This window comes from Bufo bufo, chromosome 2, assembly GCF_905171765.1.
Source record: "Bufo bufo chromosome 2, aBufBuf1.1, whole genome shotgun sequence".
Taxonomy (NCBI): domain Eukaryota; kingdom Metazoa; phylum Chordata; class Amphibia; order Anura; family Bufonidae; genus Bufo; species Bufo bufo.
Window position 1 is genome coordinate 762,762,072 of NC_053390.1, and position 27,039 is coordinate 762,789,110.

The 27,039-nt window shown below is 46.0% G+C and overlaps 1 protein-coding gene across 1 annotated transcript in view; it reads left to right on the forward strand.

The window, feature by feature from the left end:
• The window catches only part of KCNIP4 (potassium voltage-gated channel interacting protein 4), an 858,703-nt gene that overhangs the window by 776,767 nt on the left and 54,897 nt on the right, over positions 1-27,039 (forward strand). The window contains exon 4 of the mRNA XM_040419033.1: positions 25,721-25,791. Coding sequence (XP_040274967.1) covers positions 25,721-25,791 — 71 coding nt within the window. The remainder of the gene's footprint in view (positions 1-25,720; positions 25,792-27,039) is intronic.

Genomic DNA, 27,039 nt, shown 5'->3' on the forward strand with positions numbered 1-27,039 from the left:
CAATGACAGGGGGGTGATCAGGGAGTCTATATGGGGTGATAACCACAGTCATTGATCACGCCCCTGTAAGGCTTCATTCAGACGTCCGTATGCGTTTTGCGGATCCGATCCATCTATCAGTGGATCCGTAAAAATCATGCGGACATCTGAATGGAGCTTTACAGGGGGGTAATCAATGACAGGGGGGTGATCAGGGAGTCTATATGGGGTGATCACCACAGTCATTGATCATGCCCCTGTAAGGCTTTATTCAGACGTCCGTATGCGTTTTGCGGATCCGATCCATCTATCAGTGGATTCGTAAAAATCATGCGGACATCTGAATGGAGCTTTACAGGGGGTTGATCAATGACAGGGGTGTAATCAATGACAGGGGGGTGATCAGGGAGTCTATATGGGGTGATCACCACAGTCATTGATCATGCCCCTGTAAGGCTCCATTCAGACGTCCGTGTGCGTTTTGCGGATCCGATCCATCCATCAGTGGATCCGTAAAAATCATGCGGACGTCTGAATGGAGCTTTACAGGGGGTTGATCAATGACAGGGGTGTAATCAATGACAGGGGGGTGATCAGGGAGTCTATATGGGGTGATAACCACAGTCATTGATCACGCCCCTGTAAGGCTTCATTCAGACGTCCGTATGATTTTTACGGATCCGATCAGTCTATCAGTGGATCCGTAAAAATCATGCGGACGTCTGAATGGAGCTTTACAGGGGGTTGATCAATGACAGGGGTGTAATCAATGACAGGGGGGTGATCAGGGAGTCTATATGGAGTGATCAGGGGCTAATAAGGGGTTAATAAGTGACGGGGGGGGTGTAGTGTAGTGTAGTGGTGCTTGGTGGGACTTTACTGAGCTACCTGTGTCCTCTGGTGGTCGATCCAAACAAAGGGGACCACCAGAGGACCAGGTAGCAGGTATATTAGACGCTGTTATCAAAACAGCGTCTAATATACCTGTTAGGGGTTAAAAAAAACACATCTCCAGCCTGCCAGCGAACGATCGCCGCTGGCAGGCTGGAGATCAACTCTCTTACCTTCCGTTCCTGTGAGCGCGCGCGCCTGTGTGCGCGCGTTCACAGGAAATCCCGGCTCACGCGAGATGACGCGTATATGCGTCGCTGAGCGCAGGGCTGCCACCTCCGGAATGCGAATCTGCGTACAGCGGTCCGGAGGTGGATAGTAGCAGATTAGTAGCTATGAAACTGGCAGACCTGTTACATAGGCACTTGGCAGCTGAAGGCATCTGTGTTGGTCCCATGTTCATATGTGTCTGCATTGCTGAGAAAAAAGATGGTTTAATATATGCAAATAAGCCCCTAGGAGCAACGGGGGAGTTGCTGTTACTCCTAGAGGCTCTGCTCTCTCTCTGCACCTGCTGAGCCCCCTGCACTCTGACTTTAGGAGAAGTCAATGCAGTGGCCGGGTTTGGGGTGGACCCAACGCTACGCTGGGTCCCCCAGACACCGTCGAGGTGTCACCACTTGTTGCTGCTCTCCGGAAGGTATGGTAAGGCGTGGTGCACCCCAATGGGACATAAGTCCAGAGAGTCAGGGACTGCAGTAAACCAGGGTGCTTCTTTACTGGAGGGATTCAGGTGCAAAACAATACAGGAGAGGCATAGAGCTGACTTCTCCAGTCTCCTCCCTGGCAGAAGAAGGGTTTGTGTCACGGTCCCTCAGGTGACTGATGTCAGGAAATCAAGGAGATTGGCTGAGCGTGGAGGAATCTAACTGCCTCCTTGATTTCTCTTGATTCAGTGTTGATAGGGTTAATGACCACTTCCCTTTTCTTAGCTGTTGCTCAGTTGTCATCACTTCTACACTTTATAGTCTCACCCCACCCTTCTGACTATGCGGTTGATAGCTTCATTTGGGTTTGGCTGAGCTGGTGTGAAATCCTCTCTGGTGTTCCTGTTCTTCCATCTCTACAGAAGTTAAGTGTCGCATTTGTTTGTATTTGTTATATTCCCTGTTGTATCTGGGCCTGAGACAAAGACTTCCATTCATCCATCTGGGGAGGAATGGATTGTCTGTGGTCCTATACTTATTCCAGGGGCTTATAGTGAAATCAGGGCCTAGATATCATGCTTATGAATATTCCTACCTTCAAGGTTTATTCATATTGATAGATAGTCAGGGCCCGGATTAGGGTTGTCTAGGAGGTGACCTGTTTCTTCCCTAGTTTCCAGGCCCAGTTACTGTTCCCCTTCCCACACTGATCGTGACAGTTTGATGCTGAGGAAAGCCCTAAGCTAGCTGTCCCTCTCTCAGAAGGCTGGTACCCTGGCCAAAGGCTGGATGACCACGGTCTGTCACTCAGTAGTCCGGGTGGCTCCTTGGTCACAGGGATAGTGACCCATTGTCTGTGGCTCAGTGTTCCCATCTCAGCATCTTCTGGTCACTCATGCAGACTGGCATGAGTCTCCCCTCCAAGCACTGGTCTCTAACTGCAGCACACTAGGGACTCTGACTGCTCTCCTTATATACAGTTTTAACTAGACTAGAACCTTCTAGTCTAGCACAAACAGATACATTGTAACACTTTCCGTCTCTCATAGACTTACATTAGAGCTTCAATGACACTCAATGGCAATGACACAGCAGTTTTTTTAGACAAAAACAAGTTTCCGACTTCCGGTTCCGGCGCGCGCATGGCCAGCCGCTAGTGAGAGGCGCTCCGCTCGGTCAGCCCGAAACCCGTGAATCCGCCGCTTATCGGGGCAGAGATTAGCCCTCAAAACTCTCGGGAACGACGAGGGGACACTCATGGAAAAATTTGCGGTCAGAGGCGGTTCGCAGAAGGAGGCTCAGCCAGTACTCCCGAAGGGTGACGACCAGAAAACCAGGGGCAAGATGGCGCCGGTACCTGAAAAACGCCATAGGTTCACCCGCTCGACTTCTCAGTCGACCCAGAGAAGCACTGAAGCGTCCGATTCGGAGGATGAAGAAGGGGACTGTGGCCTCCTACCGAAAGGGGATTTAACCTCCTCGTGCAAATCCATGGCTATAGAAGTAGCCAAGCTCCTGGCGCCAGATATAAAAGCCTCTCTAGAGGCCACGGTAGCGATGGCCTTGCAACAGCTGCAATCTGAGGTGGCACAACATACCTCCCAGATCACGGAGGTACAACAGAGAGTGGTACTGGTCGAAGAGTTGGAGAAAGCTTAAAGTAACATCACTGACCTCCAGCGTAGCAACCAGTTCCTGAAGGAGAAGATCGACGATCTGGAGAATCGCTATAGGAGGAGCAATTTACGGATCATAGGGTTACCAGAATCGATCCCTCCGAATCATTTAGCGGACATCTGTGAAGCGGAGATACCGCAAGCTTTGGGTCTGAGAGGAACGTGCATAGTAGAGAGAGCGCACCGTCTGGGACCGCTACTTTCGGCAGGAACACGATCTAACAACTCCAGACCGAGGGCTACGATTGTGAAGTATCTGAATTATGCGGCCAAAGAGGCCATATTGGCGAAGTTCAGACGTAAAGAACAACCCCTAATAATCAGGGGTAGCAAGATCCTCCTTTTCAGTGACTACTCCGCGGAGGTGGCAAAGCGAAGGAAGGAATTCACTCCGGTTTGTTCCTCGCTGGCAAAGAACAAAATCAAATTCGCTCTTTGGAGTCGGATCCTTTATATTCGGACATGGCCAAGTCTCTATCCCAAAGATCCACGACTTCAACCAGAGGAAGAGGAGCGAGACAGAGTCCAGGCAGCTTTATGTCGCGAGCCACGGGAGCAGATCGGCGGGAGACCGAAACTGAATGAAAATGGTCATTCCTGAGCATGGACTGCACTTGATGGATAATCCCTGAAGGGACACGTGAGAGATCAGTGGACTTATTGTTCATCTGCATTTTGATTACGTTCATAGATATTTGTTATACTTAAGACGTAGGGCTGGAGAGTGGGGCATAATGGGAGAATGTCTAGGAACCAGTTGGAGTTTGGTAGCGACAACAGCTACGCAGTAGGATGCGCGAAAAAAGAGAAGTCTAGAAAATGCATGTTTTTGTTGTGGGGTTGGTTGGGGGGGTGTGGGAGGGGGGGGGAGGGGAAGGAACTTTTGCTGATTCGGGTCGAAATGTAGGGCTAATGCTGGTTGCTATCATGTACAATATGGGACCGTTTTCTCCGGGGGGGTCCTCCTGCAGAGATCCTTATTTTGAGAAACCGATATGAGAGTGGCCACATGGAATGTTAAAGGCCTCCGCTCCCCTGCTAAACGTATGGCAGTGCTCCGCCACCTTAGAAAACTGAGAGTGGACATCGCATTTCTGCAGGAGACCCACTTGGAGCAAGCGGATTTTGATAGGATGCGTAAATTATGGGTGGGTAAGGTAGTGGGATCGCCTTCAACAGGCAAAAAGGCGGGAACTATTGTTCTTTTTCATAAACGCTTGCGTTTTAAGGTGTTGTCTACGACAACGGATACACTGGGGAGATGGATGCGTTTAAGTTTAAATTCACCAGTGGGTCAGTTGGTGGTCCATAATGTTTACGCCCCTAATACTTCCCAGGCAACTTTTTACGAGGCCCTAGAGAGGGATATTCTCTTAGAGGATTCGCAGCTATTGTTGGTGGCGGGTGACTTCAATAGGGTACATAGTGAACAGGAAGACAGGAAAAGGGGGGTACTGACGAACGCCATTAGGCGACAGAGAAGTCAGACGCTGCTCCCGTTAATGCAAAGTACGGGACTGCAAGATGCATGGCGGTACCACCACCCGGAGGACCGCGAATATACCCATTTCTCTCATGCCCAGGGGTCATGGTCCAGGATTGATTATCTTTTAACGTCACCGAATTTGATATCTAGAGTGAAAACGGTTGAAATTGACGATCTGTTAATCTCGGACCATGCCCCAGTGGTTATGGAGGTTATGGACATGGTCCCTAGGGGACAAGATTTTACCTGGAGGATGCCACAGCATCTGTTAAAAGACAAGGAGTTCACTGACAAATTAAAAGTATGGTGGTGGGAGTATGAGCAGGATAATGCAGAACATGTTACAAATCAGGGCTTATTCTGGGATGCGGCTAAGGCGGTACTGAGAGGCCGGATAATGTCACACACAATAGGGAAGAAACGTGAGGCGAGGGTAAAATATGACCAGGCTACGATGGAGGTAAGGGAAGCATATACTAGATTCTTAATTCATTTGATGAGGGGAGGGCAGAAAAATTTAAAATGATGTGGAAAGATGGATTTGAGAGATGATCAAAGATATGTATTACCAAGCGAAATTGTCATTAATCTCTGTATGGTACTAATATATGTATTGTATGTAATCTTCCACTTCAATAAAAAGATGTTTAAAAAAAAAAAAAAAGTTTCCAGACATTATAATATAGCTAAACCAGACAGTCACAAGGTCAGATGGTCTGCTTTTGGTGGTAAACCATCTCTGGCTTTCTCCCTCCAAAACATAGTCTTCTTTAAACTCTATGGCAACTGTGGGAAATTACCAGCTTCTCATTCAAAGTCCTAACAGTCTCTCAGTATTCCTTGACCTTTTCCACAGAGCTATGCAAATATAGTGATAATGAACAGGATATATATCACAACTTACATATAATATGCAGTTACACAGTATGAAGTTTTAACTTTGCATAGGGGAAACAGGCAAATGTCTACAAATGTCCAAACATCAAAGTACCCCCTGCTCCAGGGCACTATATCAGGACCAGGTGTGATCAACTTTACACTGCCTGGTCAATCAAAATAGAGAGGGCGCAGCAGTTGCAGAAAGAGCAGAGCCTCTAGGTGTAATGACAACGCCCCTGTTGCTCCTAGAGGCTGATTTGCATATAGTAACACATTATTTTTCTTAGCAATGCAGGCACATATGAACATGGGACCAACACAGATGCCTTCAGCTGCCAAGTGCACATGTAACAGGTCAGCCTGGTGCAAATCTGCTGACAGATGCTCTTTAACAGTGGCGTGCCAAGGGAGAGGCACTGGTGGGGAATGCCCAGGGTGCCAGCATTTAGGGGGGTGTTAGAAGTGATGAGCACTTCCATCAATACAGATAGAAGCGCTCATTTCTTGAGTGCTGGGGAGCTGTGGTCCTGTCACTTACTGACCGGTCAGCTCCACGTGCTCCTTCTCTTGCGCACTGAATGGTGAAGCAGGGAGAGGTTATCAGCTCATTGCACCCAATGGACAATTGTGCACGGACTGTGGTGAAGTAAATCCAGTGAAGCACAAAAGGAAAAATCCAGCACAGTAACGAACCATTCCATAAAAGTATTCTTTATTGAAAATTCATAAAATCCATCCATAAATACAAGATCTTCCAAGGAATAATAGGTCAACGCATTTCGGGCAGAAAGTTAGCCCTTACTCACGACATAACAAAGTCACTAAACCCACCCCTTATATATAAAACATCAGCTTCTGCACCCGAGCCAAATCATTTAAAATTTAAAGGGGTAATAACAAAACAATGCCTTGGCATTTTGCATCTAATACATGCTTTCAGAGGTCCAGAAGTCTGTCCCACATATTGGAGCCAGTGGGAAATGTAGGTAGCCGGATTCACAACAGTATTACTGTTGCAGTTAAAGGATAACTGTCATATTTTCATAAAATTAATTTTAGCATATATTACTGCTGCAGCAGCATTATGCATAAAGCAATCTTTAGTTTCTTCACTTACCACTGTTTTCCTTGAGTTTTCACCCTTAGTTAAGGCTGTTTTGAATCCTACATTATGAGGACCTTCTCAAGATGGCTCCTCTGCCAGTTCTCTGAGGCCAAAACTGCATTCCCTCAGGTCACATACTGTCACTGCCAGTTCTGTAAGAAGGTCTGTTAGACATTCTTCTCTACCTCTTGCATGAGGTTCTTTGTTTTGGTTTCACTTTGTCATCTCCTTTCCTTCTCCCAGCTGTCACCTATTTACACTGATTGCCTCCCTTTATATTCCCTCCCATACTGCCTCACTTTGCGGTTTATACTTCTTCCTGGATGAGTTGTTCACTGCTGGAGGCTGCTACTGCTGATTCCTCAGATAGGTCCTTTTCCTTTATTTGTGTTTCCTTGCTGGCTTGATTCTAGGTGACCCTGACTCCGTCCGTATTTAGTGCAGGGAGCCGGTGGTCGTGTCCCCTCACTATTATAGGGTTTTAAGGTGCCACACAGTATAAGGTACGTGGGCATGCAATTGTCTACCATAAAGACCTTTGCATGGGCATAGTAGTCAGGGAGAGCTCTAGGGGTTTTATAGGGCTCACCCATATGCTCCTTAGTTTGTGATCAAGCCAGTCGGATGTTTATTTATAAGTTCCAGATTTCTGCAACACCATCTGTGACACATACAAACTTGCTATAGCCAGCAGCTTCCTGCCAGCCAATCAGATTGGATTACTGAGAGACACGCCTCCTCACTCTGAAGCCTAATGCAGGCATGCAGTGTGAAGGACCGCCCCTCCGTCTTCCTAGCCGGAGATAGATGAGCCATAGCAGCGGTCTTTTAAGGGAGCAGTGGAAAGGGACAGGAGACATTAATGAAAGCGGTTATTATAAGATAATTACAGATCTTTTGACAATCATTGACAGACTAAGGGTACTTTCACACTTGCGTTTTTCTTTTCCGGCATAGAGTTCCGTCCTAGGCGCTCTATACCGGAAAATAACTGGTCAGTTTTATTCCCATGCATTCTGAATGGAGAGCAATCCGTTCAGGATGCATCAGGATGTCTTCAGTTCAGTCTTTTTGACTGATCAGGCCAAAAATTAAACTGCAGCATGCTACGGTTTTATCTCCAGCCAAAAAAACTGAAGACTTGCCTAAATGCCGGATCCGGCATTTTTTTTTATATAGGAATGTATTAGTGCCAGATCCGGCATTCAAAATACTGGAATGCCGGATCCATACTTCCGTTCTGGGCATGCGCAGACCAGTAAAAATGTGAAAAAAAATCGTAACGGATCCGTTGGTCCGTATGACAAATGGACAGACGGATCCGTTCTTGCAATGCATTTGTAAGACGGATTAGGATCCTGATCAGTCTTAAAATGCATTCAGTTGGCATACGTTTTGGCGGATCCGGCAGGCAGTTCCGGTGACGGAACTGCTTGGAGGATCACTCTGCCGCAAGTGTGAAAGTAGCCTAACTCAGGTATACATGCCTAGCTCTAATAAACTAGCAAATAAAATAAAAAATGACAGTTATCCTTTAATATACCGTAGGTATATGAACCCAGAAAGGACAGCCAGGATTTTGATTTAGCATTTGCTGCTTACTAAAGGTAGCAGTGAAAGTAACAGCTTGTTTAAACCTTCTTACAATCCCTATTCCATTCTGTCAAGAGAGCATCTTTAGTTACAGTATATCCTGGACTGTAGATACAGCTTTGGGATAACCTCTATCTGGTAGGCAACTGCATCATTTATCTTTATCCTCCATAAATAAAATATCACTTGTACAATTCCGTCTAATACGGATCAACTGACCATATGGCATATTTTCCACAACATTGCGTGGATGGCAAGAAACTGTAGATAACATTATGTGTCTACTTCACCGAATGTGAAAAGTGATGAGCGAGCACCAAAGTATTAGGGTGTTCGGCCCGAACACATTGCTATATTCGTGTACTCGGCCGAGCACCCGAGTATAATGGAAGTCAATGGGAGAACCCCAGTCACCCCCTGCTCGGAAGAGAAGAGGGTGTCTGGTTCATAAAAAAAGGTTCGAAATTGATGGAAACCCCATCAAAATGGTTTGGAAACAGCATTAAGAGAATAGCTGGATGCATCTTAGACTCCTATTATGTACAACATACAATAGACAACCACACAAAGGCTGTATGCGAAAAACCAGGTGTGTGCAAGCCATCAATCTACCCATGAGACAGATGACAGGCTTAGTCAGCATACCTTACAATGGCAACCTTGTGCACTATGAGATATTCCAAATCAGCTCTCATCTGACTGAGAACCAGTTATTTTGCAGCTGGATGGCTTGGGTGGACCTGCACACCTAGATCAATATCATTAGGGCGACAAAAAGTTTTCAGATTGTCCTAACATAATATTCAATAACCTTTCTATACAGTTTTGTCATGTAAAAACTAATTTGCATAAACATAGGCATATGGGAAAGACATGCAAATGAGCAGAATCTGCCTTGTTTTTCAAACATGAAAACCAATAGATGGCGCTATGGAGTTATGAATAGCGCCCTCTATTGGTTTCACAGTCTTATGACAAGACAAATATTCTTGTCAGAAGACTATGAAACCAATAGAAGGCGCTGTTCATTAGTGTAGCCTTTTTCATGGAAAATTCACGATTAGAATATTCACGATCTACACTAGGATGATATCTGACACTGGAAAAGCTGGGTAATAACTCATTGATAAAATCTGACACTGGGAAAGCTGGGTAATAACTCGCGATATACACTGAGTTATTACCCAGCTTTTCCAGTGTCAGATATTATCACTGACTTACTACATAATTATTACATAATATTCGCTAAATTGCTATATACCGTATTTGTTTTTTAGAATATTACGAACATTCTTAAAAAAGAATATATACAGTCGTGGCCAAAAGTTTTGAGAATGACACAAATATTAGTTTTCACAAAGTTTGCTGCTAAACTGCTTTTAGATCTTTGATTCAGTTGTTTCTGTGATGTAGTGAAATATAATTACACGCACTTCATATGTTTCAAAGGCTTTTATCGACAATTACATGACATTTATGCAAAGAGTCAGTATTTGCAGTGTTGGCCCTTCTTTTTCAGGACCTCTGCAATTCGACTGGGCATGCTCTCAATCAACTTCTGGGCCAATTCCTGACTGATAGCAAACCATTCTTTCATAATCACTTCTTGGAGTTTGTCAGAATTAGTGGGTTTTTGTTTGTCCACCCGCCTCTTGAGGATTGACCACAAGTTCTCAATGGGATTAAGATCTGGGGAGTTTCCAGGCCATGGACCCAAAATGTCAACGTTTTGGTCCCCGAGCCACTTAGTTATCACTTTTGCCTTATGGCACGGTGCTCCATTGTGCTGGAAAATGCATTGTTCTTCACCAAACTGTTGTTGGATTGTTGGAAGAAGTTGCTGTTGGAGGGTGTTTTGGTACCATTCTTTATTCATGGCTGTGTTTTTGGGCAAAATTGTGGGTGAGCCCACTCCCTTGGATGAGAAGCAACCCCACACATGAATGGTCTCAGGATGCTTTACTGTTGGCATGACACAGGACTGATGGTAGCGCTCACCTTTTCTTCTCCGGACAAGCCTTTTTCCAGATGCCCCAAACAATCGGAAAGAGGCTTCATCGGAGAATATGACTTTGCCCCAGCCCTCAGCAGTCCATTCACCATACTTTCTGCAGAAGATCAATCTGTCCCTGATGTTTTTTTTGGAGAGAAGTGGATTCTTTGCTGCCCTTCTTGACACCAGACCATCTTCCAAAAGTCTTCGCCTCACTGTGCGTGCAGATGCGCTCACACCTGCCTGCTGCCATTCCTGAGCAAGCTCTGCACTGGTGGCACTCCGATCCCACAGCTGAATCCTCTTTAGGAGACGATCCTGGCGCTTGCTGGACTTTCTTGGACGCCCTGAAGCCTTCTTAACAAGAATTGAACCTCTTTCCTTGAAGTTCTTGATGATCCTATAAATTGTTGATTGAGGTGCAATCTTAGTAGCCCCAATATCCTTGCCTGTGAAGCCATTTTTATGCAACGCAATGATGGCTGCATGCGTTTCTTTGCAGGTCACCATGATTAACAATGGAAGAACAATGATTTCAAGCATCACCCTCCTTTTAACATGTCAAGTCTGCCATTTTAACCCAATCAGCCTGACATAATGATCTCCAGCCTTGTGCTCGTCAACATTCTCACCTGAGTTAACAAGACGATTACTGAAATGATCTCAGCAGGTCCTTTAATGACAGCAATGAAATGCAGTGGAAAGGTTTTTTGGGGATTAAGTTAATTTTCATGGCAAAGAAGGACTATGCAATTCATCTGATCACTCTTCATAACATTCTGGAGTATATGCAAATTGCTATTATAAAAACTTAAGCAGCAACTTTTCCAATTCCCAATATTTATGTAATTCTCAAAACCTTTGGCCACGACTGTAGCAATATAGCGAATATTATGTAATAATTATGAAGTAAGTCAGTGATAATATCTGACACTGGAAAAGCTGGGTCATAACTCAGTGTAGATTGTGAGTTATTGCCCAGCTTTCCCAGTGTCCGATATCATCCTAGTGTAGATCGCGAATATTCTAATTGCGAATTTTCCATGCAAAAGGCTACACTAATAAGCTTGTCATAAGACTCAGTCTAATATTCTTGTCAGAAGATTATGAGTCGGTTACAAGTGTATCGAGATTATCTGACCCTATAGAACAGTTGAATGTGTTACATTTATGTGCTTCATTTCCTCAACCCGCTGATTATAACAGTTTCTAATCCTATGGTAGAAAGTAATCCAGATTTTTATCCTGTGGCATCTCATTCTGATCAAGAGAGGTAAGGTAGTAAAACGCGGTGTAATCTAACTGCAGAGTGAATTGCTCTGGAAGAGATTAGGAGAAACACAGACCTACTTGTCAGAAGTTCAGACAAGGGGGGTGTCCTCAATACAGGGCTGTATAATAAATGTAATGATGGACATCTGCCAGAGCTCATGCTGATCCAACCCATAGTGTCCGGACTAGAAGTTATTGCTGGATGGTATAGTCTTATAGGTTCTTAAAGGGGGTTTCCTGGATTGTTTAACAGATGATTTATCTATTCTCTGGATATTTCATCAGTATCTGATCAGTGGGGGTCCAGCACCGATACTCACGGTAGAAAGCGACCTTCTCCCTGCTCCCCATGCACAGCGGCGTACATTGTACAGCGCATGTGCTTGGTATCGCATCCCAGCCCTATTCACTTCTATGGGGCTGAACTTGGTCTAGGTCTTGTGACCGATGAACGTGAAGTCACATAGCCTAGGCAGAGCTAGAGAAGGCCATGGCACTACTGCAAGCGCTGGTGCCTTCTCAAACATTTGATTGGCAGGGATCCCGGCCAATGTCGGACCCCCACCAATCAGATATTGGTAATTAACAATTACTAGAGTTGTTTAGTTGCAGTTATTGTTGTACAAGGAGGTCACACTAGATACTGAAAGCAAAGATTCGAATACTTTTGCCACCTACAGACATGTGAAATTAGATCATTTTCTTCAATAAAAAAAGTGACCAAGTCTAATTCTTTTCACTCATTCCTTTGATTTGGGTATCTCTTTTTCACTCGAATTTTCTGAATGTTAGAATAAAATACAGCAAATTGGCAAAAAGGAATAAAAATAATATCACATCTCCAGAAGGTATCAAAGAAGTTGTGCAAGACAAACCCAGATAATGATGTCCTAAAAAAGGTGGCCGAGAAGAGCTCAATTGGTGCTCAAGCCAAAGAGCAAGGCAAGGGTGCCTAGCAGTGTTCCCGCTTAGCTGTGCATTCTGGAAAGAAAAAAGTTAAAACATACTAATGAGGATTACCGTGCCCAATAAGAGTTCTGCCTGACGAATGGGGAATTTTTTACTTTTAGAATTCCAGTGAACACAGAAAGAGTGGTGCCTAGGGGTGGGTGAGTTATAGAAACAAAGAGGGGATTTATCATGAGGGGAATATTTGAAGTCCGTTTTGCTTGAGTTTGCAATGACGTACTGTATGCCACATTTATCAAATGTCTCATGTTACCTGAAAAATTTGTTTCATCCCTAAACCTAACACTTTTGTCTAGAAAACCTACTCCGCTTTTCCTACTCCTCCCTCTTACTGGCCGCAACTTTTTTTGTGACTTTTTTAAAAATTCTTAGTGATAAATCTGGAGTGAAACTCATTAAAGTGGTTATCCAATATCATACACTGCCTCCTCTTGTGCCAGGCCCCTCGCAGGGAATATACTTACCCCGCTCCCCGCGCCGCTCCTGATCCCCGCACCACCGCTGCTGCTTCTCCCCATGCGCCGATGAAAACATCCGGAGTTGGGGGGAGCAGCCAATGGCAGGCGGGGACGGGGAGGAGCTTCCCTAGCGTCTCCTGCGATGCTAGGGAGGCTTGTCCCCGTCTCCGTCTGCAATTGGCAGCTCCCCCCGACACCGGATATTTTCATCGGCACATGGGGAGAAGCAGCAGCAGTGGTGCTGGGACCAGGAGCGGCGCAAGGAGCGGGTTAAGTATATTCCCTGTGAGGGGCCCGGCACATGGGGGGCGGTTTATGATACTGGATAACCCCTTTAACATAGCTAACCACACCCACTTTTGCACCCACTTTACAAAACTGGAGTGTGTGGTGTAAAAATGCAAAAAGTCACAAAAGCCCTATTTTGCTACTTTTTCACACCAGAATTCTGGAGTGAAGGAATGACAAATCAGGGCCAAAGTGTAAGGCCTCTTTCACACGAGCGTGACGGATTAGATCCGGATGCGTTCAGTGAAACTCGCATCATTTTGCAAGCAAGTTCAGTCAGTTTTGTCTGCGGTTGCGTTCAGTTGTTCAGTTTTTTCCGTGCGGGTGCAATGCGTTTTGATGCATTTTTCACAAACTGAAGGTTTACAAACAACATCTCTTAGGCTCAGTTCACACGGGCGATATTTCCGCGCGGGTGCAATGCGGGAGGTGAACGCATTGCACCCGCACTGAATCCGGACCCATTTATTTCTATGGGGCTGTGCACATGAGTTGTGATTTTCACGCATCACTTATGCGTTGAGTGAAAATCGCAGCATGCTCTATATTGTACGTTTATCACGCAACGCAGGCCCCATAGAAGTGAATGGGGCTGAGTGAAAATCGCAAGCATCCGCAAGCAATCGCGGATGCGGTGTGATTTTCACGCACGGTTGCTAGGAGACGATCGGGATGGAGACCCGATCATTATTATTTTCCCTTATAACATGGTTATAAGGGAAGATAATAGCATTCTGAATACAGAATGAATAGTACAATAGGGCTGGAGGGGTTAAAAAAAAGATAAACAATAATTTAACTCGCCTTAATCCACTTGATCGCGCAGCCGGCATCTCTTCTGTCTTCTTCTTTGATGTGTACAGGAAAAGGACCTGTGGTGACGTCACTCCGGTCATCACATGATCTTTTACCATGGTGATGGATCATGTGATGGACCATGTGATGACTGGAGTGACGTCACCACAGGTCCTTTTCCTGTACACAGCAAAGAAGAAGACAGAAGAGATGCCGGCTGCGCGAGCAAGTGGATTAAGGCGAGTTAAATTATTTTTATTTATTTTTTAACCCCTCCAGCCCTATTGTACTATGCATTCTGTATTAAGAATGCTATTATTTTCCCTTATAACCATGTTATAAGGGAAAATAATACAATCTACACAACCCCGATCCCAAACCCAAACTTCTGTGAACATGCACCCGAAAAATCGTGCATGTTCCTGCAACGCACCCGCACCTTTTCCCACAACGCCCGTGTGACCCCAGCCTTAGCAACCATCAGTGAAAAATGTATCGCACCCGCACTTGCTTCCGGATGCAATGCATTTTTCACTGAAGCCCCATTCACTTCTATGGGGCCAGGCATCATGGAAAGATTTCCACCTGTTCTGCATGTTTGACCCCCACTAGGTTGTGGCCTCACAATCACTGATAGAAATCACTGATCAAACACTGTGTGAATAAGGCTAGGTCTACACGACGACATTTGTCACGCGACAATAAGTCGCGCGACAGATAGGGCGCAACATTTGTCGCGCGACATTTTGTTGCACCAATGTTGCGCGACAATTTTTATAATGGCAGTCTATGGTGTCGCACTGCAACATGCGACATGCTGCGACTGCGACACGACAGTCGCAGAAAAATCCATCTCGAATGGATTTTCTGCGACTGTCGCGTCGCAGTCGCAGCATGTTGCATGTTGCAGTGCGACACCATAGACTGCCATTATAAAAATTGTCGCGCGACATTGGTGCAACAAAATGTCGCGCGACAAATGTCGTCGTGTAGACCTAGCCTAAGACCTGATTAGGAGAAGGGAGAGTTCTCATGTTTGTTTTATTTCTTATTCTTCTGATCCATCAGAGAAAGAAAAAAAACAGGATCCTGTAAAAAAATTAATAAAAAAATCCTGTGCATCAATTATGCATCCCTTTGCATCAGTTTTGTTACGGGATCCTGTAAAAATAAAATAGATCTTGTTGCACATTTGGCATTCATTTGAGCCATTTCTGTCTGAGATCCATTTTTTAGACGGGGAAAGAAGTCCTGCATGCAGTGCTTTTTTTCCTGAAAATAAATAAATAAATGGATCTCAGACAGAAATGGCTGAAACAGATGCCAAATGTGCAACAGAATCTGTTTTTACAGGATCCTGTTTTTGTTTTTCCTGTTCTTCTTCTGATGGAAAATGAAACAGAGATGTGAACTCTCCCTAAACTGTAATTACTCTGAATCACCACTACAATGTAAATAATGATTACTGCTACAGAGGGATCTGGATAGATTGGAGGCTTGGGCAGAGAAGTGGCAGATGAGGTTTAACACTGACAAGTATTAAGGCAATTTGCCTGGATTTGTGGGAGGGGTTGAGGTCCGCCTCCAGCCTATTTAGGGCACTCCCCTTACCTGGCTCCTGCACCATCTGAGGTCTGAGCTTTTGGAGAGGAGGTCACTTGTGGAGTTACTGGAGAGTTACCTGCGAGTTGCTGAGTTTCTGGGAGTTTTTTGTTGACATCAGTTTTCTGGATTTGGAGCATTCCTGCTTCACTCGGTTCACTGTGGGTCGCGTTTGCCCGTTAAACTGTGAGTCATCCATACGGTACAGCCGGGGCCTCACGGTTTGTCCCCTGTACCATTTCATTTCACCAAACGTTGCACTCATGTCACGGTTTTTCTCGTTGCAAGTCACTAGCATTTCATGTCTGTCATGCCTTTTGGTTCATGCATAGGAATTTGACTGCACAGTACCCCTACTCCAGTCACCAACCCTGCAGCAAGCAGGCAGGTTATTTTCCTGTGCTTATCTCCCATTTCAGTTCTCATTTCTATTTGCACCCCACAATCACACACTCATGCCCCCCCCTTGTTTCATTGCAAAACAGCATGACCAGAAGTGCACATACGTGCTCACATAAACCTTCTGTAGCAGTGCACACGGCACACACCCTCCCTTCATGATCAGCATTGCTGGGCCCGCACCGCTGCTCCAGGCGCCCCCCCCCCACTGCCTCCGGTCCGTTCCGCCGCTCCTCCTGCCGCGCTGCCGATGGCGGCCAGCCGCAGTGTCCCGGCAGCCGTCCGACAGTGCGGCTGGTGCGGGGAGCCGCCGTCAGGTCTGGCCGGCGGAGCTCCGGGTCAGGCGTTTCCGCATCATGCCCCCACCCGCACAGTCAGCACAGTCAGGGGGGCATCCAGCATTGCCTGAAAAAAAAAAAACTCCATATTAAACTACCCCGGCCGCTCCCCAAACATAATCAGGAACCCGCTACATTGCACCAAGGAAATATATAAAAAAAATAAATTAAAAAATATTTGAAATATAGACATAGGAAACCCGCCATATAGCGCATGGCCACTCGTTCCAAATAAAAAAAATAATAAAAAATCCAAACTCCAAGACAATCCGCACGTTCACACGTTCCGCATCATCATACGGCCACATCACAGGCCTCATTTCTCACACCATCCGCACTGGCATGCCATTCTCGCAGGCTTACGTTATGATCCTCCTGGATCATGCTAAATGTTCAAACCTCAGTCCACACTCATCATACTACTTTCTGTCTACCCCCCTTTTTAGGCGGTCAAGCTTTAACATATTTGCGCTGCACGTGTGTCCTGTGAATTTTTCTTGCTACCAGGTGCGTACACCTGCTCATAAACGATGGTTCTCCTTACATTTCGGATGGTCCCGTTAGGGTCAGCGTGCTGGCTTTAGGGGCACTATAATCCCACTAGGTTACCCCCTCTTGGCTTCGCCATCAGTTAGTGGTCCCGCGAGGCCAACACCCCGCCTCAAACGTTCAGAGGCAGCCGCCCATCGCGCCACTCGTTAGTAAGCCGCCTCACGTGTTGCATAGAGAGGGCCTCACCTGTCACTCCCTTCCCCTAGTCCTGTCTTACAGTCACCGAGAGGCCAACACTCCTGCCACTACGACAAGTGGCCTCATTAACCCCTCGCGCCAACTCATAGATAGAGCCTCTCAAGCCGCTTGGCAATTAGCAGGGCCTCATCTGTCACCATGCAAGTATAATTTTTTTCGCCGTCCGGCCTAGCTAGCTTGCCAGCACGATCCTGTGTTTCCCAAAGCTAATCAACTGTTTTGTTTTAGTATGTCTCTGGATGGGATAGAGAACTTCTCCCTACCTGGCACCCCTGCTAGATCCGTCACTGCTACCCAGGGAGACGATCTAGCCAGTCCAGCATCCATCAGATCCTGGACAATTCCGCGCATAACGACGGAGTTAAGGAGTCGGCATGTCCCCTTCCCCGCCACGGCGAGGAAAGCGGAGCTTTTCCGGCTACTACGCGCGTCAACCGATAACGCGGAGGCAGGGGAAGGACCTAGCCAGTCCAGCACAGGGGATATACATGCCATGCTGTCCTCTCTGATGACATCCATGTCTAAAGTCAACGCCAGGTTGGAGAGGCTAGAATCGGTCACCACGACCCTCTCCTTGGCAGGGCCACCACCGGCAGTGTCACTGGCACCGGCCGGATTGCCAGTGATCACGCCGTCCGTTAGCCTGGAGGACCAAGAAGTCAGCCCGGCACACATGATACCGGAGCACTTGAAAAGGGATATCCTGGAAGGTAAGGATGTAAACCTGTCCTCCCTTCTGATTGCCTCCCAGGATGTGGTCGAGAACACAACCTATGCCTATGACGATGTTTCGGTTGTGGTCAAGTCCAGGGATGCCTGCCTCAATAGGAAACTGACTATTCCCGAGTTTGTTTTGGCTTTTGGCATCTATAGGGAGGTCATCTGTGCGGTCTACCCCAACAGAAGGGAGGAGTTCGACCTCTACATGCACAAACTGGTGGACCTGGGCAACAAATACGGAGGGTCGGCTTTCTATGATTATCACAGATCTTTTTCGGCGAAAGTGGCGAGGGCTTTCTCCCAGTACGGAGTCCGCTCCAACTGGGCAAGGATCGACATGGTCATATTTTGTCGGCACTTCGCAGGCCTAAGGACACCAGCCTGTGCATACTGCTCCTCCACGGCCCACACCACCAATTTCTGCCTGAACACGGCGGACAGACAGGCCCTCTCACAAGCAGCCGGTCCCTCCGTGGTCTCGGAAAGATCAGCCCGGGACAAGCTGGGTCGGCCGATCAAGTTTCTGGGCAAGTCCCAGATTTGCAACAATTTCAATGAGGGGTCCTGCAATTACAGCGGGTGTAAATTGTTGCATATATGTACCAAATGTTTCCGGGCACATGCCAAGTCCATGTGCCCAAATAAAATGTTTGCAAAACTGTATCTAACAACCATCAACATGCCAGTCTTTACCGCGTTCATGTCACAACACCCATCCAGGCATCTCTCAGATTTCCTCGTTTCAGGGTTGACAGAAGGCTTCCACACGGGCATCCTGCACATGACAACTGGCACCCTGGAATGTCCCAATCTTCTATCCGCTCAACACAACCCCTCCGCGATTGACGCCCTCATAACCCAAGAAGTAACAAAGGGCTTCGTGCTAGGACCTTTCAAAACCCTCCCATTCGCCACATGGCGCACCAACCCCATTGGCATCGTCACTGGGAAATCTTCCCAGAAACAGAGGCTCATCATCGACTTATCGGCGCCACACGGTTCAGCCAACCCCAGTCTCAACTCCCTCATTCCCTCGGAGGAATTCTCTCTGCAATACACCACCATAGATCACGCCATCACCGCCATCATACAAGCAGGGGTGGGGGCATGGCTCAGCAAAACCGACATCGCCAACGCCTTCAAATTGCTACCGATTCACCCTACACTGTGGCACCTTCACGGCATCAAGTGGTCCGGAGACTATTATTTTTTCTCCCGGTTGACTTTCGGTTCCAAGAGTAGCCCGACCATTTTTGACATATTTGCAGAAGCATTATGCTGGTTGCTTTTAAATGTAGCAAGGTGCCCGATGGTATTACATTACCTTGATGATTTTCTACTGGTGGAGGAAAACACTCCCCCCCCCCCCCCCCCCCCCCTCCAGCCTCAGAGCCACCATCAAGCTGTTCGAGGAACTTGGGGTACCCATCTCCACCAAGAAGACAGAAGGGCGAGACATGGTCATCACCTTCCTGGGTATCCAGTTGGATTCAGCCTCAATGCAAGCCAGTTTGCCATCCGGGAAGATCCAGGACATTCTCACCCACATAGACAACTACCTTCAACTCGGCACCTGCAACCGCAAAGAACTACAGTCCCTGCTGGGCTCCCTGAACTTTGCCATGCGCATCATACCTCAGGGCCGCTTTTTTATATCACTGCTTCTGCACCTCTTCCCTTTTTTCCTACACGACTCACACAGGTTGTCCCTGGATGCCCACGCTGCGGCAGATCTGGGCATGTGGAGGAGATTTCTGTCCACCTGGAATGGCAGGAGCCTGCATCTACCACAGGCTTCGCGGCCATTTTTGGGAACGATTGGCTGTGGGGCAGCTGGCCTTCTGCGGTCCGGGATTTGGAAGGATTCTCCACTACCTCAGCGCTTTTCGAGATCTATCCTATCTTGGCGGCTGCCGTGGCGTGGGGTCATTCATGGGCGAACATGTCGGTCCGGTGCTATTCAGACAACCAAGCAACCTGCCAGATCATCAACAAAGGTCGTTCCAAATCCCTCACAATCATCAGGTTTCTGCGGAGACTTACTTGGTTGGCCGCTTGCAATAATTTCTTCTTACATTGTTTCCATGTCCCGGGGGTGTGCAATACGGCAGCTGACAATCTGTCTCGCTTCAAATTTCAGGCATTTCATCAGGCTCTCCCATCAGCGTCACCCACTGCCTCCATCACTCCATCATTTCAACAGCTCATTCTGGATTAGAAGGCATCATGCGGCATAGCCAGACTTTGTCCCGCTTAGCACTGTCAGACAATACACATAGAACATACAACAGAGCGTTCACACTATTCAACAGGTTCCTGTTGGAACACAACATCACGCACCCTTTTGTCATGACGTCTCTTCTGGGGTTTGCTTCTTTTTGCCACCTCAAACTCAAAATGTCATACAACACCATCAAACTATATCTCACTGGCATTCAACATCATATGCTAATCATACACCCCAATAACATCAGCTTCATGTCCTTGCACCAGATCAAAACCATACTCAGAGGTATTCAGAAGACGGAACCTGCACGTCCAGCCCAGAAGCTACCCATAAACAATCAAATCTTCAAAGCATTATCCGACTTGCTGGACGCCACGCCTTTTGAAGCAGATACCAACTCCATCATCAAAACAGCAATTTACTTGGCCTTCTACGGATTCCTGAGACCCGGGGAATTCACTACAACCTCCACGACCCAAACCTCACCTTGTCTTCTTGTCTCCCACTTGTCGAAACACATGGATCATTACATCCTGTCCTTACCTCACTCCAAGAATAGTCAGCACTTACCCGTCAACATTTCATATTACCCCACGCACAACAGATGGTGTCCAGTCAGGGTTCTGGATGCTTACAGTCAGCGTCACACGTTTCTACCCTCAACCGCTACTTCAACTACATGGTTCGGTACTCACCACCACCACCTTCATGACCCATGTCAGGTCATCCCTCACACAACTGGGCCTCAACCCAGCCAACTACTCAGGGCACTCCTTTCGCATTGGGGCCGCGTCCACGGCCTCCAGTGCCAACATCCCCACTCATATCATCAAGAAATTGGGGCGCTGGAAGTCATCCGCTTACGCGCGATACATTCCCAATCCAACACAAGAGTTAAGAGTGGCTTTCCAAAACATGTCGGGTTGAGCTATTCATGTATTAATTGGCTACAATAAACTGGTTTATTTCCATTTTTGCCCTCTTCTTTCTCAGGCCTACCTCATCCTCGGTTTCGGCACACCACAACCGACTGCACTCATTCCCTGCTTTCCCAGGGCTCTTCACTGTACTACCGTAAGCACCTAACACAAATGTAAGGTTATGCACATGGGAAGGAATAATGCAAGTCACCTGTACATACTAAATGGTAAAACACTGGGTGACACTGACATGGAAAAGGACCGAGGAATTTTAGTGAACCACAAACTAAGCTGTAGAAACCAGTGTCAGGCAACTGCTGCCAAGGCCAATAATATAATGGGTTGCATCAAAAGGGGCATAGATGCCCGTGATGAGAACATAGTCCTACCACTTTACAAATCATTAGTCAGACCACACATGGAGTACTGTGTACAGTTCTGGGCTCCTGTGAACAAGGCAGACATAGCAGAGCTGGAGAGGGTACAGAGGAGGGCAACTAAAGTAATAACTGGAATGGGGCAACTACAGTACCCTGAAAGATTATCAGCATTGGGGTTTTTCACTTTTGAAAAAAGACGACTAAGGGAAGATCTCATTACTATGTATAAATATATCAGGGGTCAGTCATCTATCCCATCATCTATTTATCCCTAGGACTGTGACTGTGACGAGCAGGGTGTAGCTAAAAGCTCATGGGCCCTGGTGCAAGAGTTCAGCTTGGGCCCCCGTCCCTCAGTGCTTGTTGGCAAGGGGCAGGGGAGCACATAGCCTTCCTGCTGCCTGAGGCAAACATTGAAAGGGCACCCCCTCATGCCAAATTCTTAACCTAACCCTTCCTTCCAGCCAGAGGTGTAAATTGACCAGTATGCACTTTCTATAATGCCAGTGTCTTATGTGGCACAAGGGTCTTTGGGCCCCCTCAGGCTCCTGGGCCCGGTAGTGACTGCTACCTCTGCACCCTCTATAGCTACACCCTGGTGACGAGGGGACATCCTCCTCGTCTGGAGGAAAGAAGGTTTGTACACCAACATAACAATTCACTGGTTGAAATATAGTAGGTTTACGTTCACCACTAAACACTTTCACTGACGGATAGAACGTTTACATGTGTGTGTATACAGGCTTGGACTGGCCCACAGGGGTACAGGGGAATCCCCCGGTGGGCCCCTGAGCAAAGTGGGCCCCTACTCTCCGACCCCCTGCACAAGTGGCACATAACACATTAGACTTACTGCACTTCATACATATATTCAATGTACAGCACATCAACCAGCTTATGTTCATATAAAGAAAAACGTGTTAGATTATTTATTATATTTGAATGAATCCATATGGTGGGCCCCCAAAATAAATTTTACTGGTGGGCCCTCGGTACCCCAGTCCGACACTGTGTGTATATTAAAATATTAAACTATTTATTCATTTTATTAAAATATTTATTCATTACCATTAAAATATTGGGAAGAGAGTGAATCACTTTTGCAAAAATAACAGTTGGGACAAACCCTTGCTAAGCTATAGAAACAACTAGGGTGGCAGCGGGTATATGCCAGAGAGTCAGTTACTCCTCCTTCATGAACACCCCCAAACAATTACTGCGGGGTGTGAGGAGGAAATGTCTCTGACTCAGCAATTAACCCTGCGGTCCTGCTGTGACCAACAGCCATATACCCAGAATGATATAGCCTGCAAGGTAGATAGTCCCAACAACAAGTAGAGACTGGGCACTAGGGAGACAGAGGCTGCATGTGGGGAGAGGGAAAGAAAAGATTGCTATATACAGTGTTCTGTCTGAGTGCTGATGACTCCTGCTCACACTGTATAAGCTTGGACTTCACCACTAAATCCTCCTAATTACTACCCCTACCACTGTCACCCTAATAAATATATATTATGGGCTCTGGACGGCACAGCGCCCTACACCTAGCAGCTTAAATTTGTATGTGCCTAGACATCGCCCCATTTACGCTCAACGCGTTTCTCTATGTTAAATCATCAGGAGCTCAGGGCATAGGCAAACAATACAGACAAACAAACAAACAGCGCTGCCCGTCTCACATGTGGAGGCGGCAGCGTCGGTGCTAGGATGGCTGTGATGCGGGCGCCGAAAACAGCTGATTAAATTGCCTAGACCAATCCTATAGAGGGCGGAAGCAATCCCCAGGACGGCCAATGGCTAGAAATGCAGTTACTGCAGTGAACCACCGCCCCCCTCTGCTGCCCACTCCAATGATGATCCGTTGTAAGTGTCAAGACACTAGGATTTGAACAGGAATAACCCGGCGGTTTAAATCAACAATCGGGTACATCTGTACTGAGAACAAACTCTTAATCTTAAAGAGAGAAAACAGGAGTGAGAATTGTGAGCCCATATCATGAGCCCATTGATGTATATACAAGTTATATATTCAATAGGATATAGAAACCAAAACTAAAATTATAAGGGTACCCAGATGTCAAAATTATATAGAGGGGACCCATACTCAGACTGATAAACAGACTGATTAATATTTCATAAGAGGTGATGGACTATCGGGAATTAAATAGGGTCCATAATGATGAATACAGTGGCCCCATATTGCTAATTCAATGCAGTAAACCCGATAGAACCGTATTAAATGAAACAGGCAAAGGAGATATATTCATTCAGACCTTCAGGACGCACCGTCCGTAACCTGAAGGTCCATTGTGCCTCTTTTTGCAATACTTTTTTGTCTAACTCATCCCCTCTCACAGATCTTCTCACTGTCTCGATCCCCTGATTCAATTCATTTTCAGGGGATCGCAATGGACCTTCAGGTTACGGACGGTGCGTCCTGAAGGTTTGAGTGAATATATCTCCTTTGCCTGTTTCATTTAATACGGTTCTATCGGGTTTACTGCATTGAATTAGCAATATGGAGCCACTGTATTCATCATTATGAACCCTATTTAATTCCCTAAAAGAGTTCAGGAGGGGCCTGGATGTATTTCTGGAGTGTAATAAAATTACAGGCTATAGCTACTAGAGAGGGGTCGTTGATCCAGGGAGTTATTCTGATTGCCTGATTGGAGTCCGAAGGATTATTTTTCCCCTTAAGTGGGGAAAGCTTCTACCTCACAGGGTTTTTTTTTTTGCCTTCCTCTGGATCAACTTTCAGGATAACAGGCCAAACTGGATGGACAAATGTCTTTTTCCGGCCTTATATACTGTGTTACTGTCTATGTGCAGGTAAACACTGAAGAGGATGCAGTTCTCGCACTAGTGCCACAGCTCCTAAAAACAGTTGACCACCATGGGTGCCGAAAGCTAAACTTCCACCAATCTGATGTTGATGACCTACGGTATCTTGAGGATAGTTTATCAATATTGCAAAACTGGAATACCCCTTTAAGGTATCTAGCATAAATGTGTGATTGTGAACTAAAAATGATCACAAAAAAATAAAAAATCCACAGAAATTTTCCAAAAGAGTACAGCCAACAAGCCACTAGTTGGATATCTTTATACTAAAACAGGCAGACAAAAATTTTACTTTTCTACCCAAATGGCCAATACTTCTTCTGTTTATGAGGTAGCCAATCAACATTGCTGATGACTGTGTGCATGAGCTCCTCCTTTTTTCTTTTCTGATATAGATAGGTAACCTTCTAACCAATGAGTAGTGATGAGCGGCAGGGGCAATATTCGAATTCGCGATATTTCGCGAATATTTGGGCAAATATTCATCATAAATTCACAAATTGGCGATTTATTTTCTTGATTGAGAAAATTGGCAATGTAATATTTGCGTAATGCGCGCGCAATACAGGCGTGGGTCACTTTTGCTAAATTTTTCAAGCTGCTAGAAGTTTCCTGAGACTGGAGAAAATGGTTGGCACGGCAGAACATTACAATAGCTTTATATGCAGATAGAGAGCTCCAATATATTCGCAATTGCGCAAATCGACAATTAATGATGCGCATATTTTTGCACAATGCGTGCAACTTCACATTTTAGCAGGTCTGACTACATATTAGTGATTGGTGCACTAAGTATTGTTGTGACATCACAGCGCTATGTCTGTAGCATGTATGTTTGGACAGCAGAACCTATCAGCTACACTATATCAGGATATAACCTACACTGACTATCTCCCACTATCTGTATTATATATAAGCAAGCTAACTAACTAACTAACTAACTAACTAACTAACTATCTAATGTAATGACACAGCAAAGCACAGAGCACAGCAATGACACTGCTCTCTCTCTCTCAGAACTGCCAAAAACGACTGCTGGGGAGTTTCTTATATAGTAAGGGGTAGGCAACTTTGCTATTGGTTGCTAGGGATGTTGCTAAGCTCAGACAAAGACATTGCAGCCTTCTCATTGGCCCACAAGCAAGAAGCAGGGAGGGATCATGGGTTCAGATGAAAAAAAATCTAGAATATTCGTGAATACGAATATATAGCACTATATTCTACATCTTCGCGAATTCTTAAAGTGGCGATATTCGTGATTGAAATTCGCATATCATCGCCATCATGTAGCAAGTGCAATACTCTTTTCAACCTTAACTGTAGCACACATCACCTGCATTTCGTGTCTCTGTTTCCCAGATTCTCAGTCTACCATAAGCATGTATGGACATCTCGTCACTTCTAGTTTTCTAATACAGTTGGTTGTACTGCACCATAAAATAAAAGTAATTGTACAAATCACTACAAAGTGATTTCAATGATACTAACTGTATATATTTTATTTTGTAGATGCTTCGAATTACGCACACTTTCTGTTTAACGCTTTCGACACAGACCACAATGGATCTGTGAGCTTCGAGGTAGGTCATTTACTTTAATATCAGCTATAATAACAGTGTGAGTTGGAGGATCTATAACATTTTGTATTGATTTATTGTGAAGTTGTTTGGCTTTAATATTAAAAATAAAAATTGGACCTAAATTGATATTCTGTGTCTGTATGAAGCTCACTGGACTTTGAGAAGCTTGTCTATATGTCAGCGAACTGTTCTTTTTCATTCATTGAGTATATCTGGTGCATCCATCTCAGCTTTATGAAATCAGAATAATCAATTCTCCTTCCCTTGCTCCATATACAAAAGTAGGCCTATTGCACGCGGGCGTTGTGTGGCCGTATTGCGGCCCACATACGGCGGGTCCGCAATACACGGGCATCGGCCTGTGTGCACTCCGCATCACAGATGTGGACCCATTCACTTGAATGGGTCCGCAATCACGGAGATGTGGAACGGAAACACAGATGGTAACCCAGCGGAAGCACTACGGAGTGCTTCCATGGTGTTTCTGCCTGTGCCTCCACACCGCAAAAAAATAGAAGTTGATTGGGTCTCGATCCGTCCCGGCCGCCGCAGACGTTGCCCATGCATTGGGGACTGCAAATTGCTGTCCCCAATACACGGAACGGACCCAGAACGACCATGTGCAAGAGGCCTTATTATTACTATGTCATAGCTTTTTAAAGGGAACCTGTCATGTCGAACATAGTACCTGATCTGAAGGCAGAATGAAATAGAGATGGTGGAGATTTGTATATACTGTAGTTTGGTGGGAAAAGATTCAGTAGCACTTGTATTTTATTAATTAAAGTGCCTTTTTGGGCTCCTGATATTGACTAACCTCGGGATAGGTCATCATTATCCGATCTGTGGGGTTTGACACCCAGCACCTCAACTGATCAGATGTTCTCTGCAGCCTTTTAAAAGTATTCCAGGTTGAGCTTTGAGCGTCCAAGTCCTTCAACACGCACATCACCATCACCATCTGGAAGTCAACCTTCGAATCCAGAGGTGACTGGAAGTGACAGAAACAGGAGGTCATCATTGGACTTGGAATCGTGAACAATCCTTTGAATAAACTTCATCTCTGATAATTTTGTCAATGCTTGGACTCTGTTAAAGAACTTTAAAGAGGTTGTCTGCGATTTCAATATTGATGACCTATCCTCAGGATAGGTCATTACTATCTTAGCGGTGGGGGCCCAACTCCTGGCACACCCGCCGATCAGCCGTTTGAAGAGGCTGTGGCGCTCATGCAAGTCTCCAGTTGAT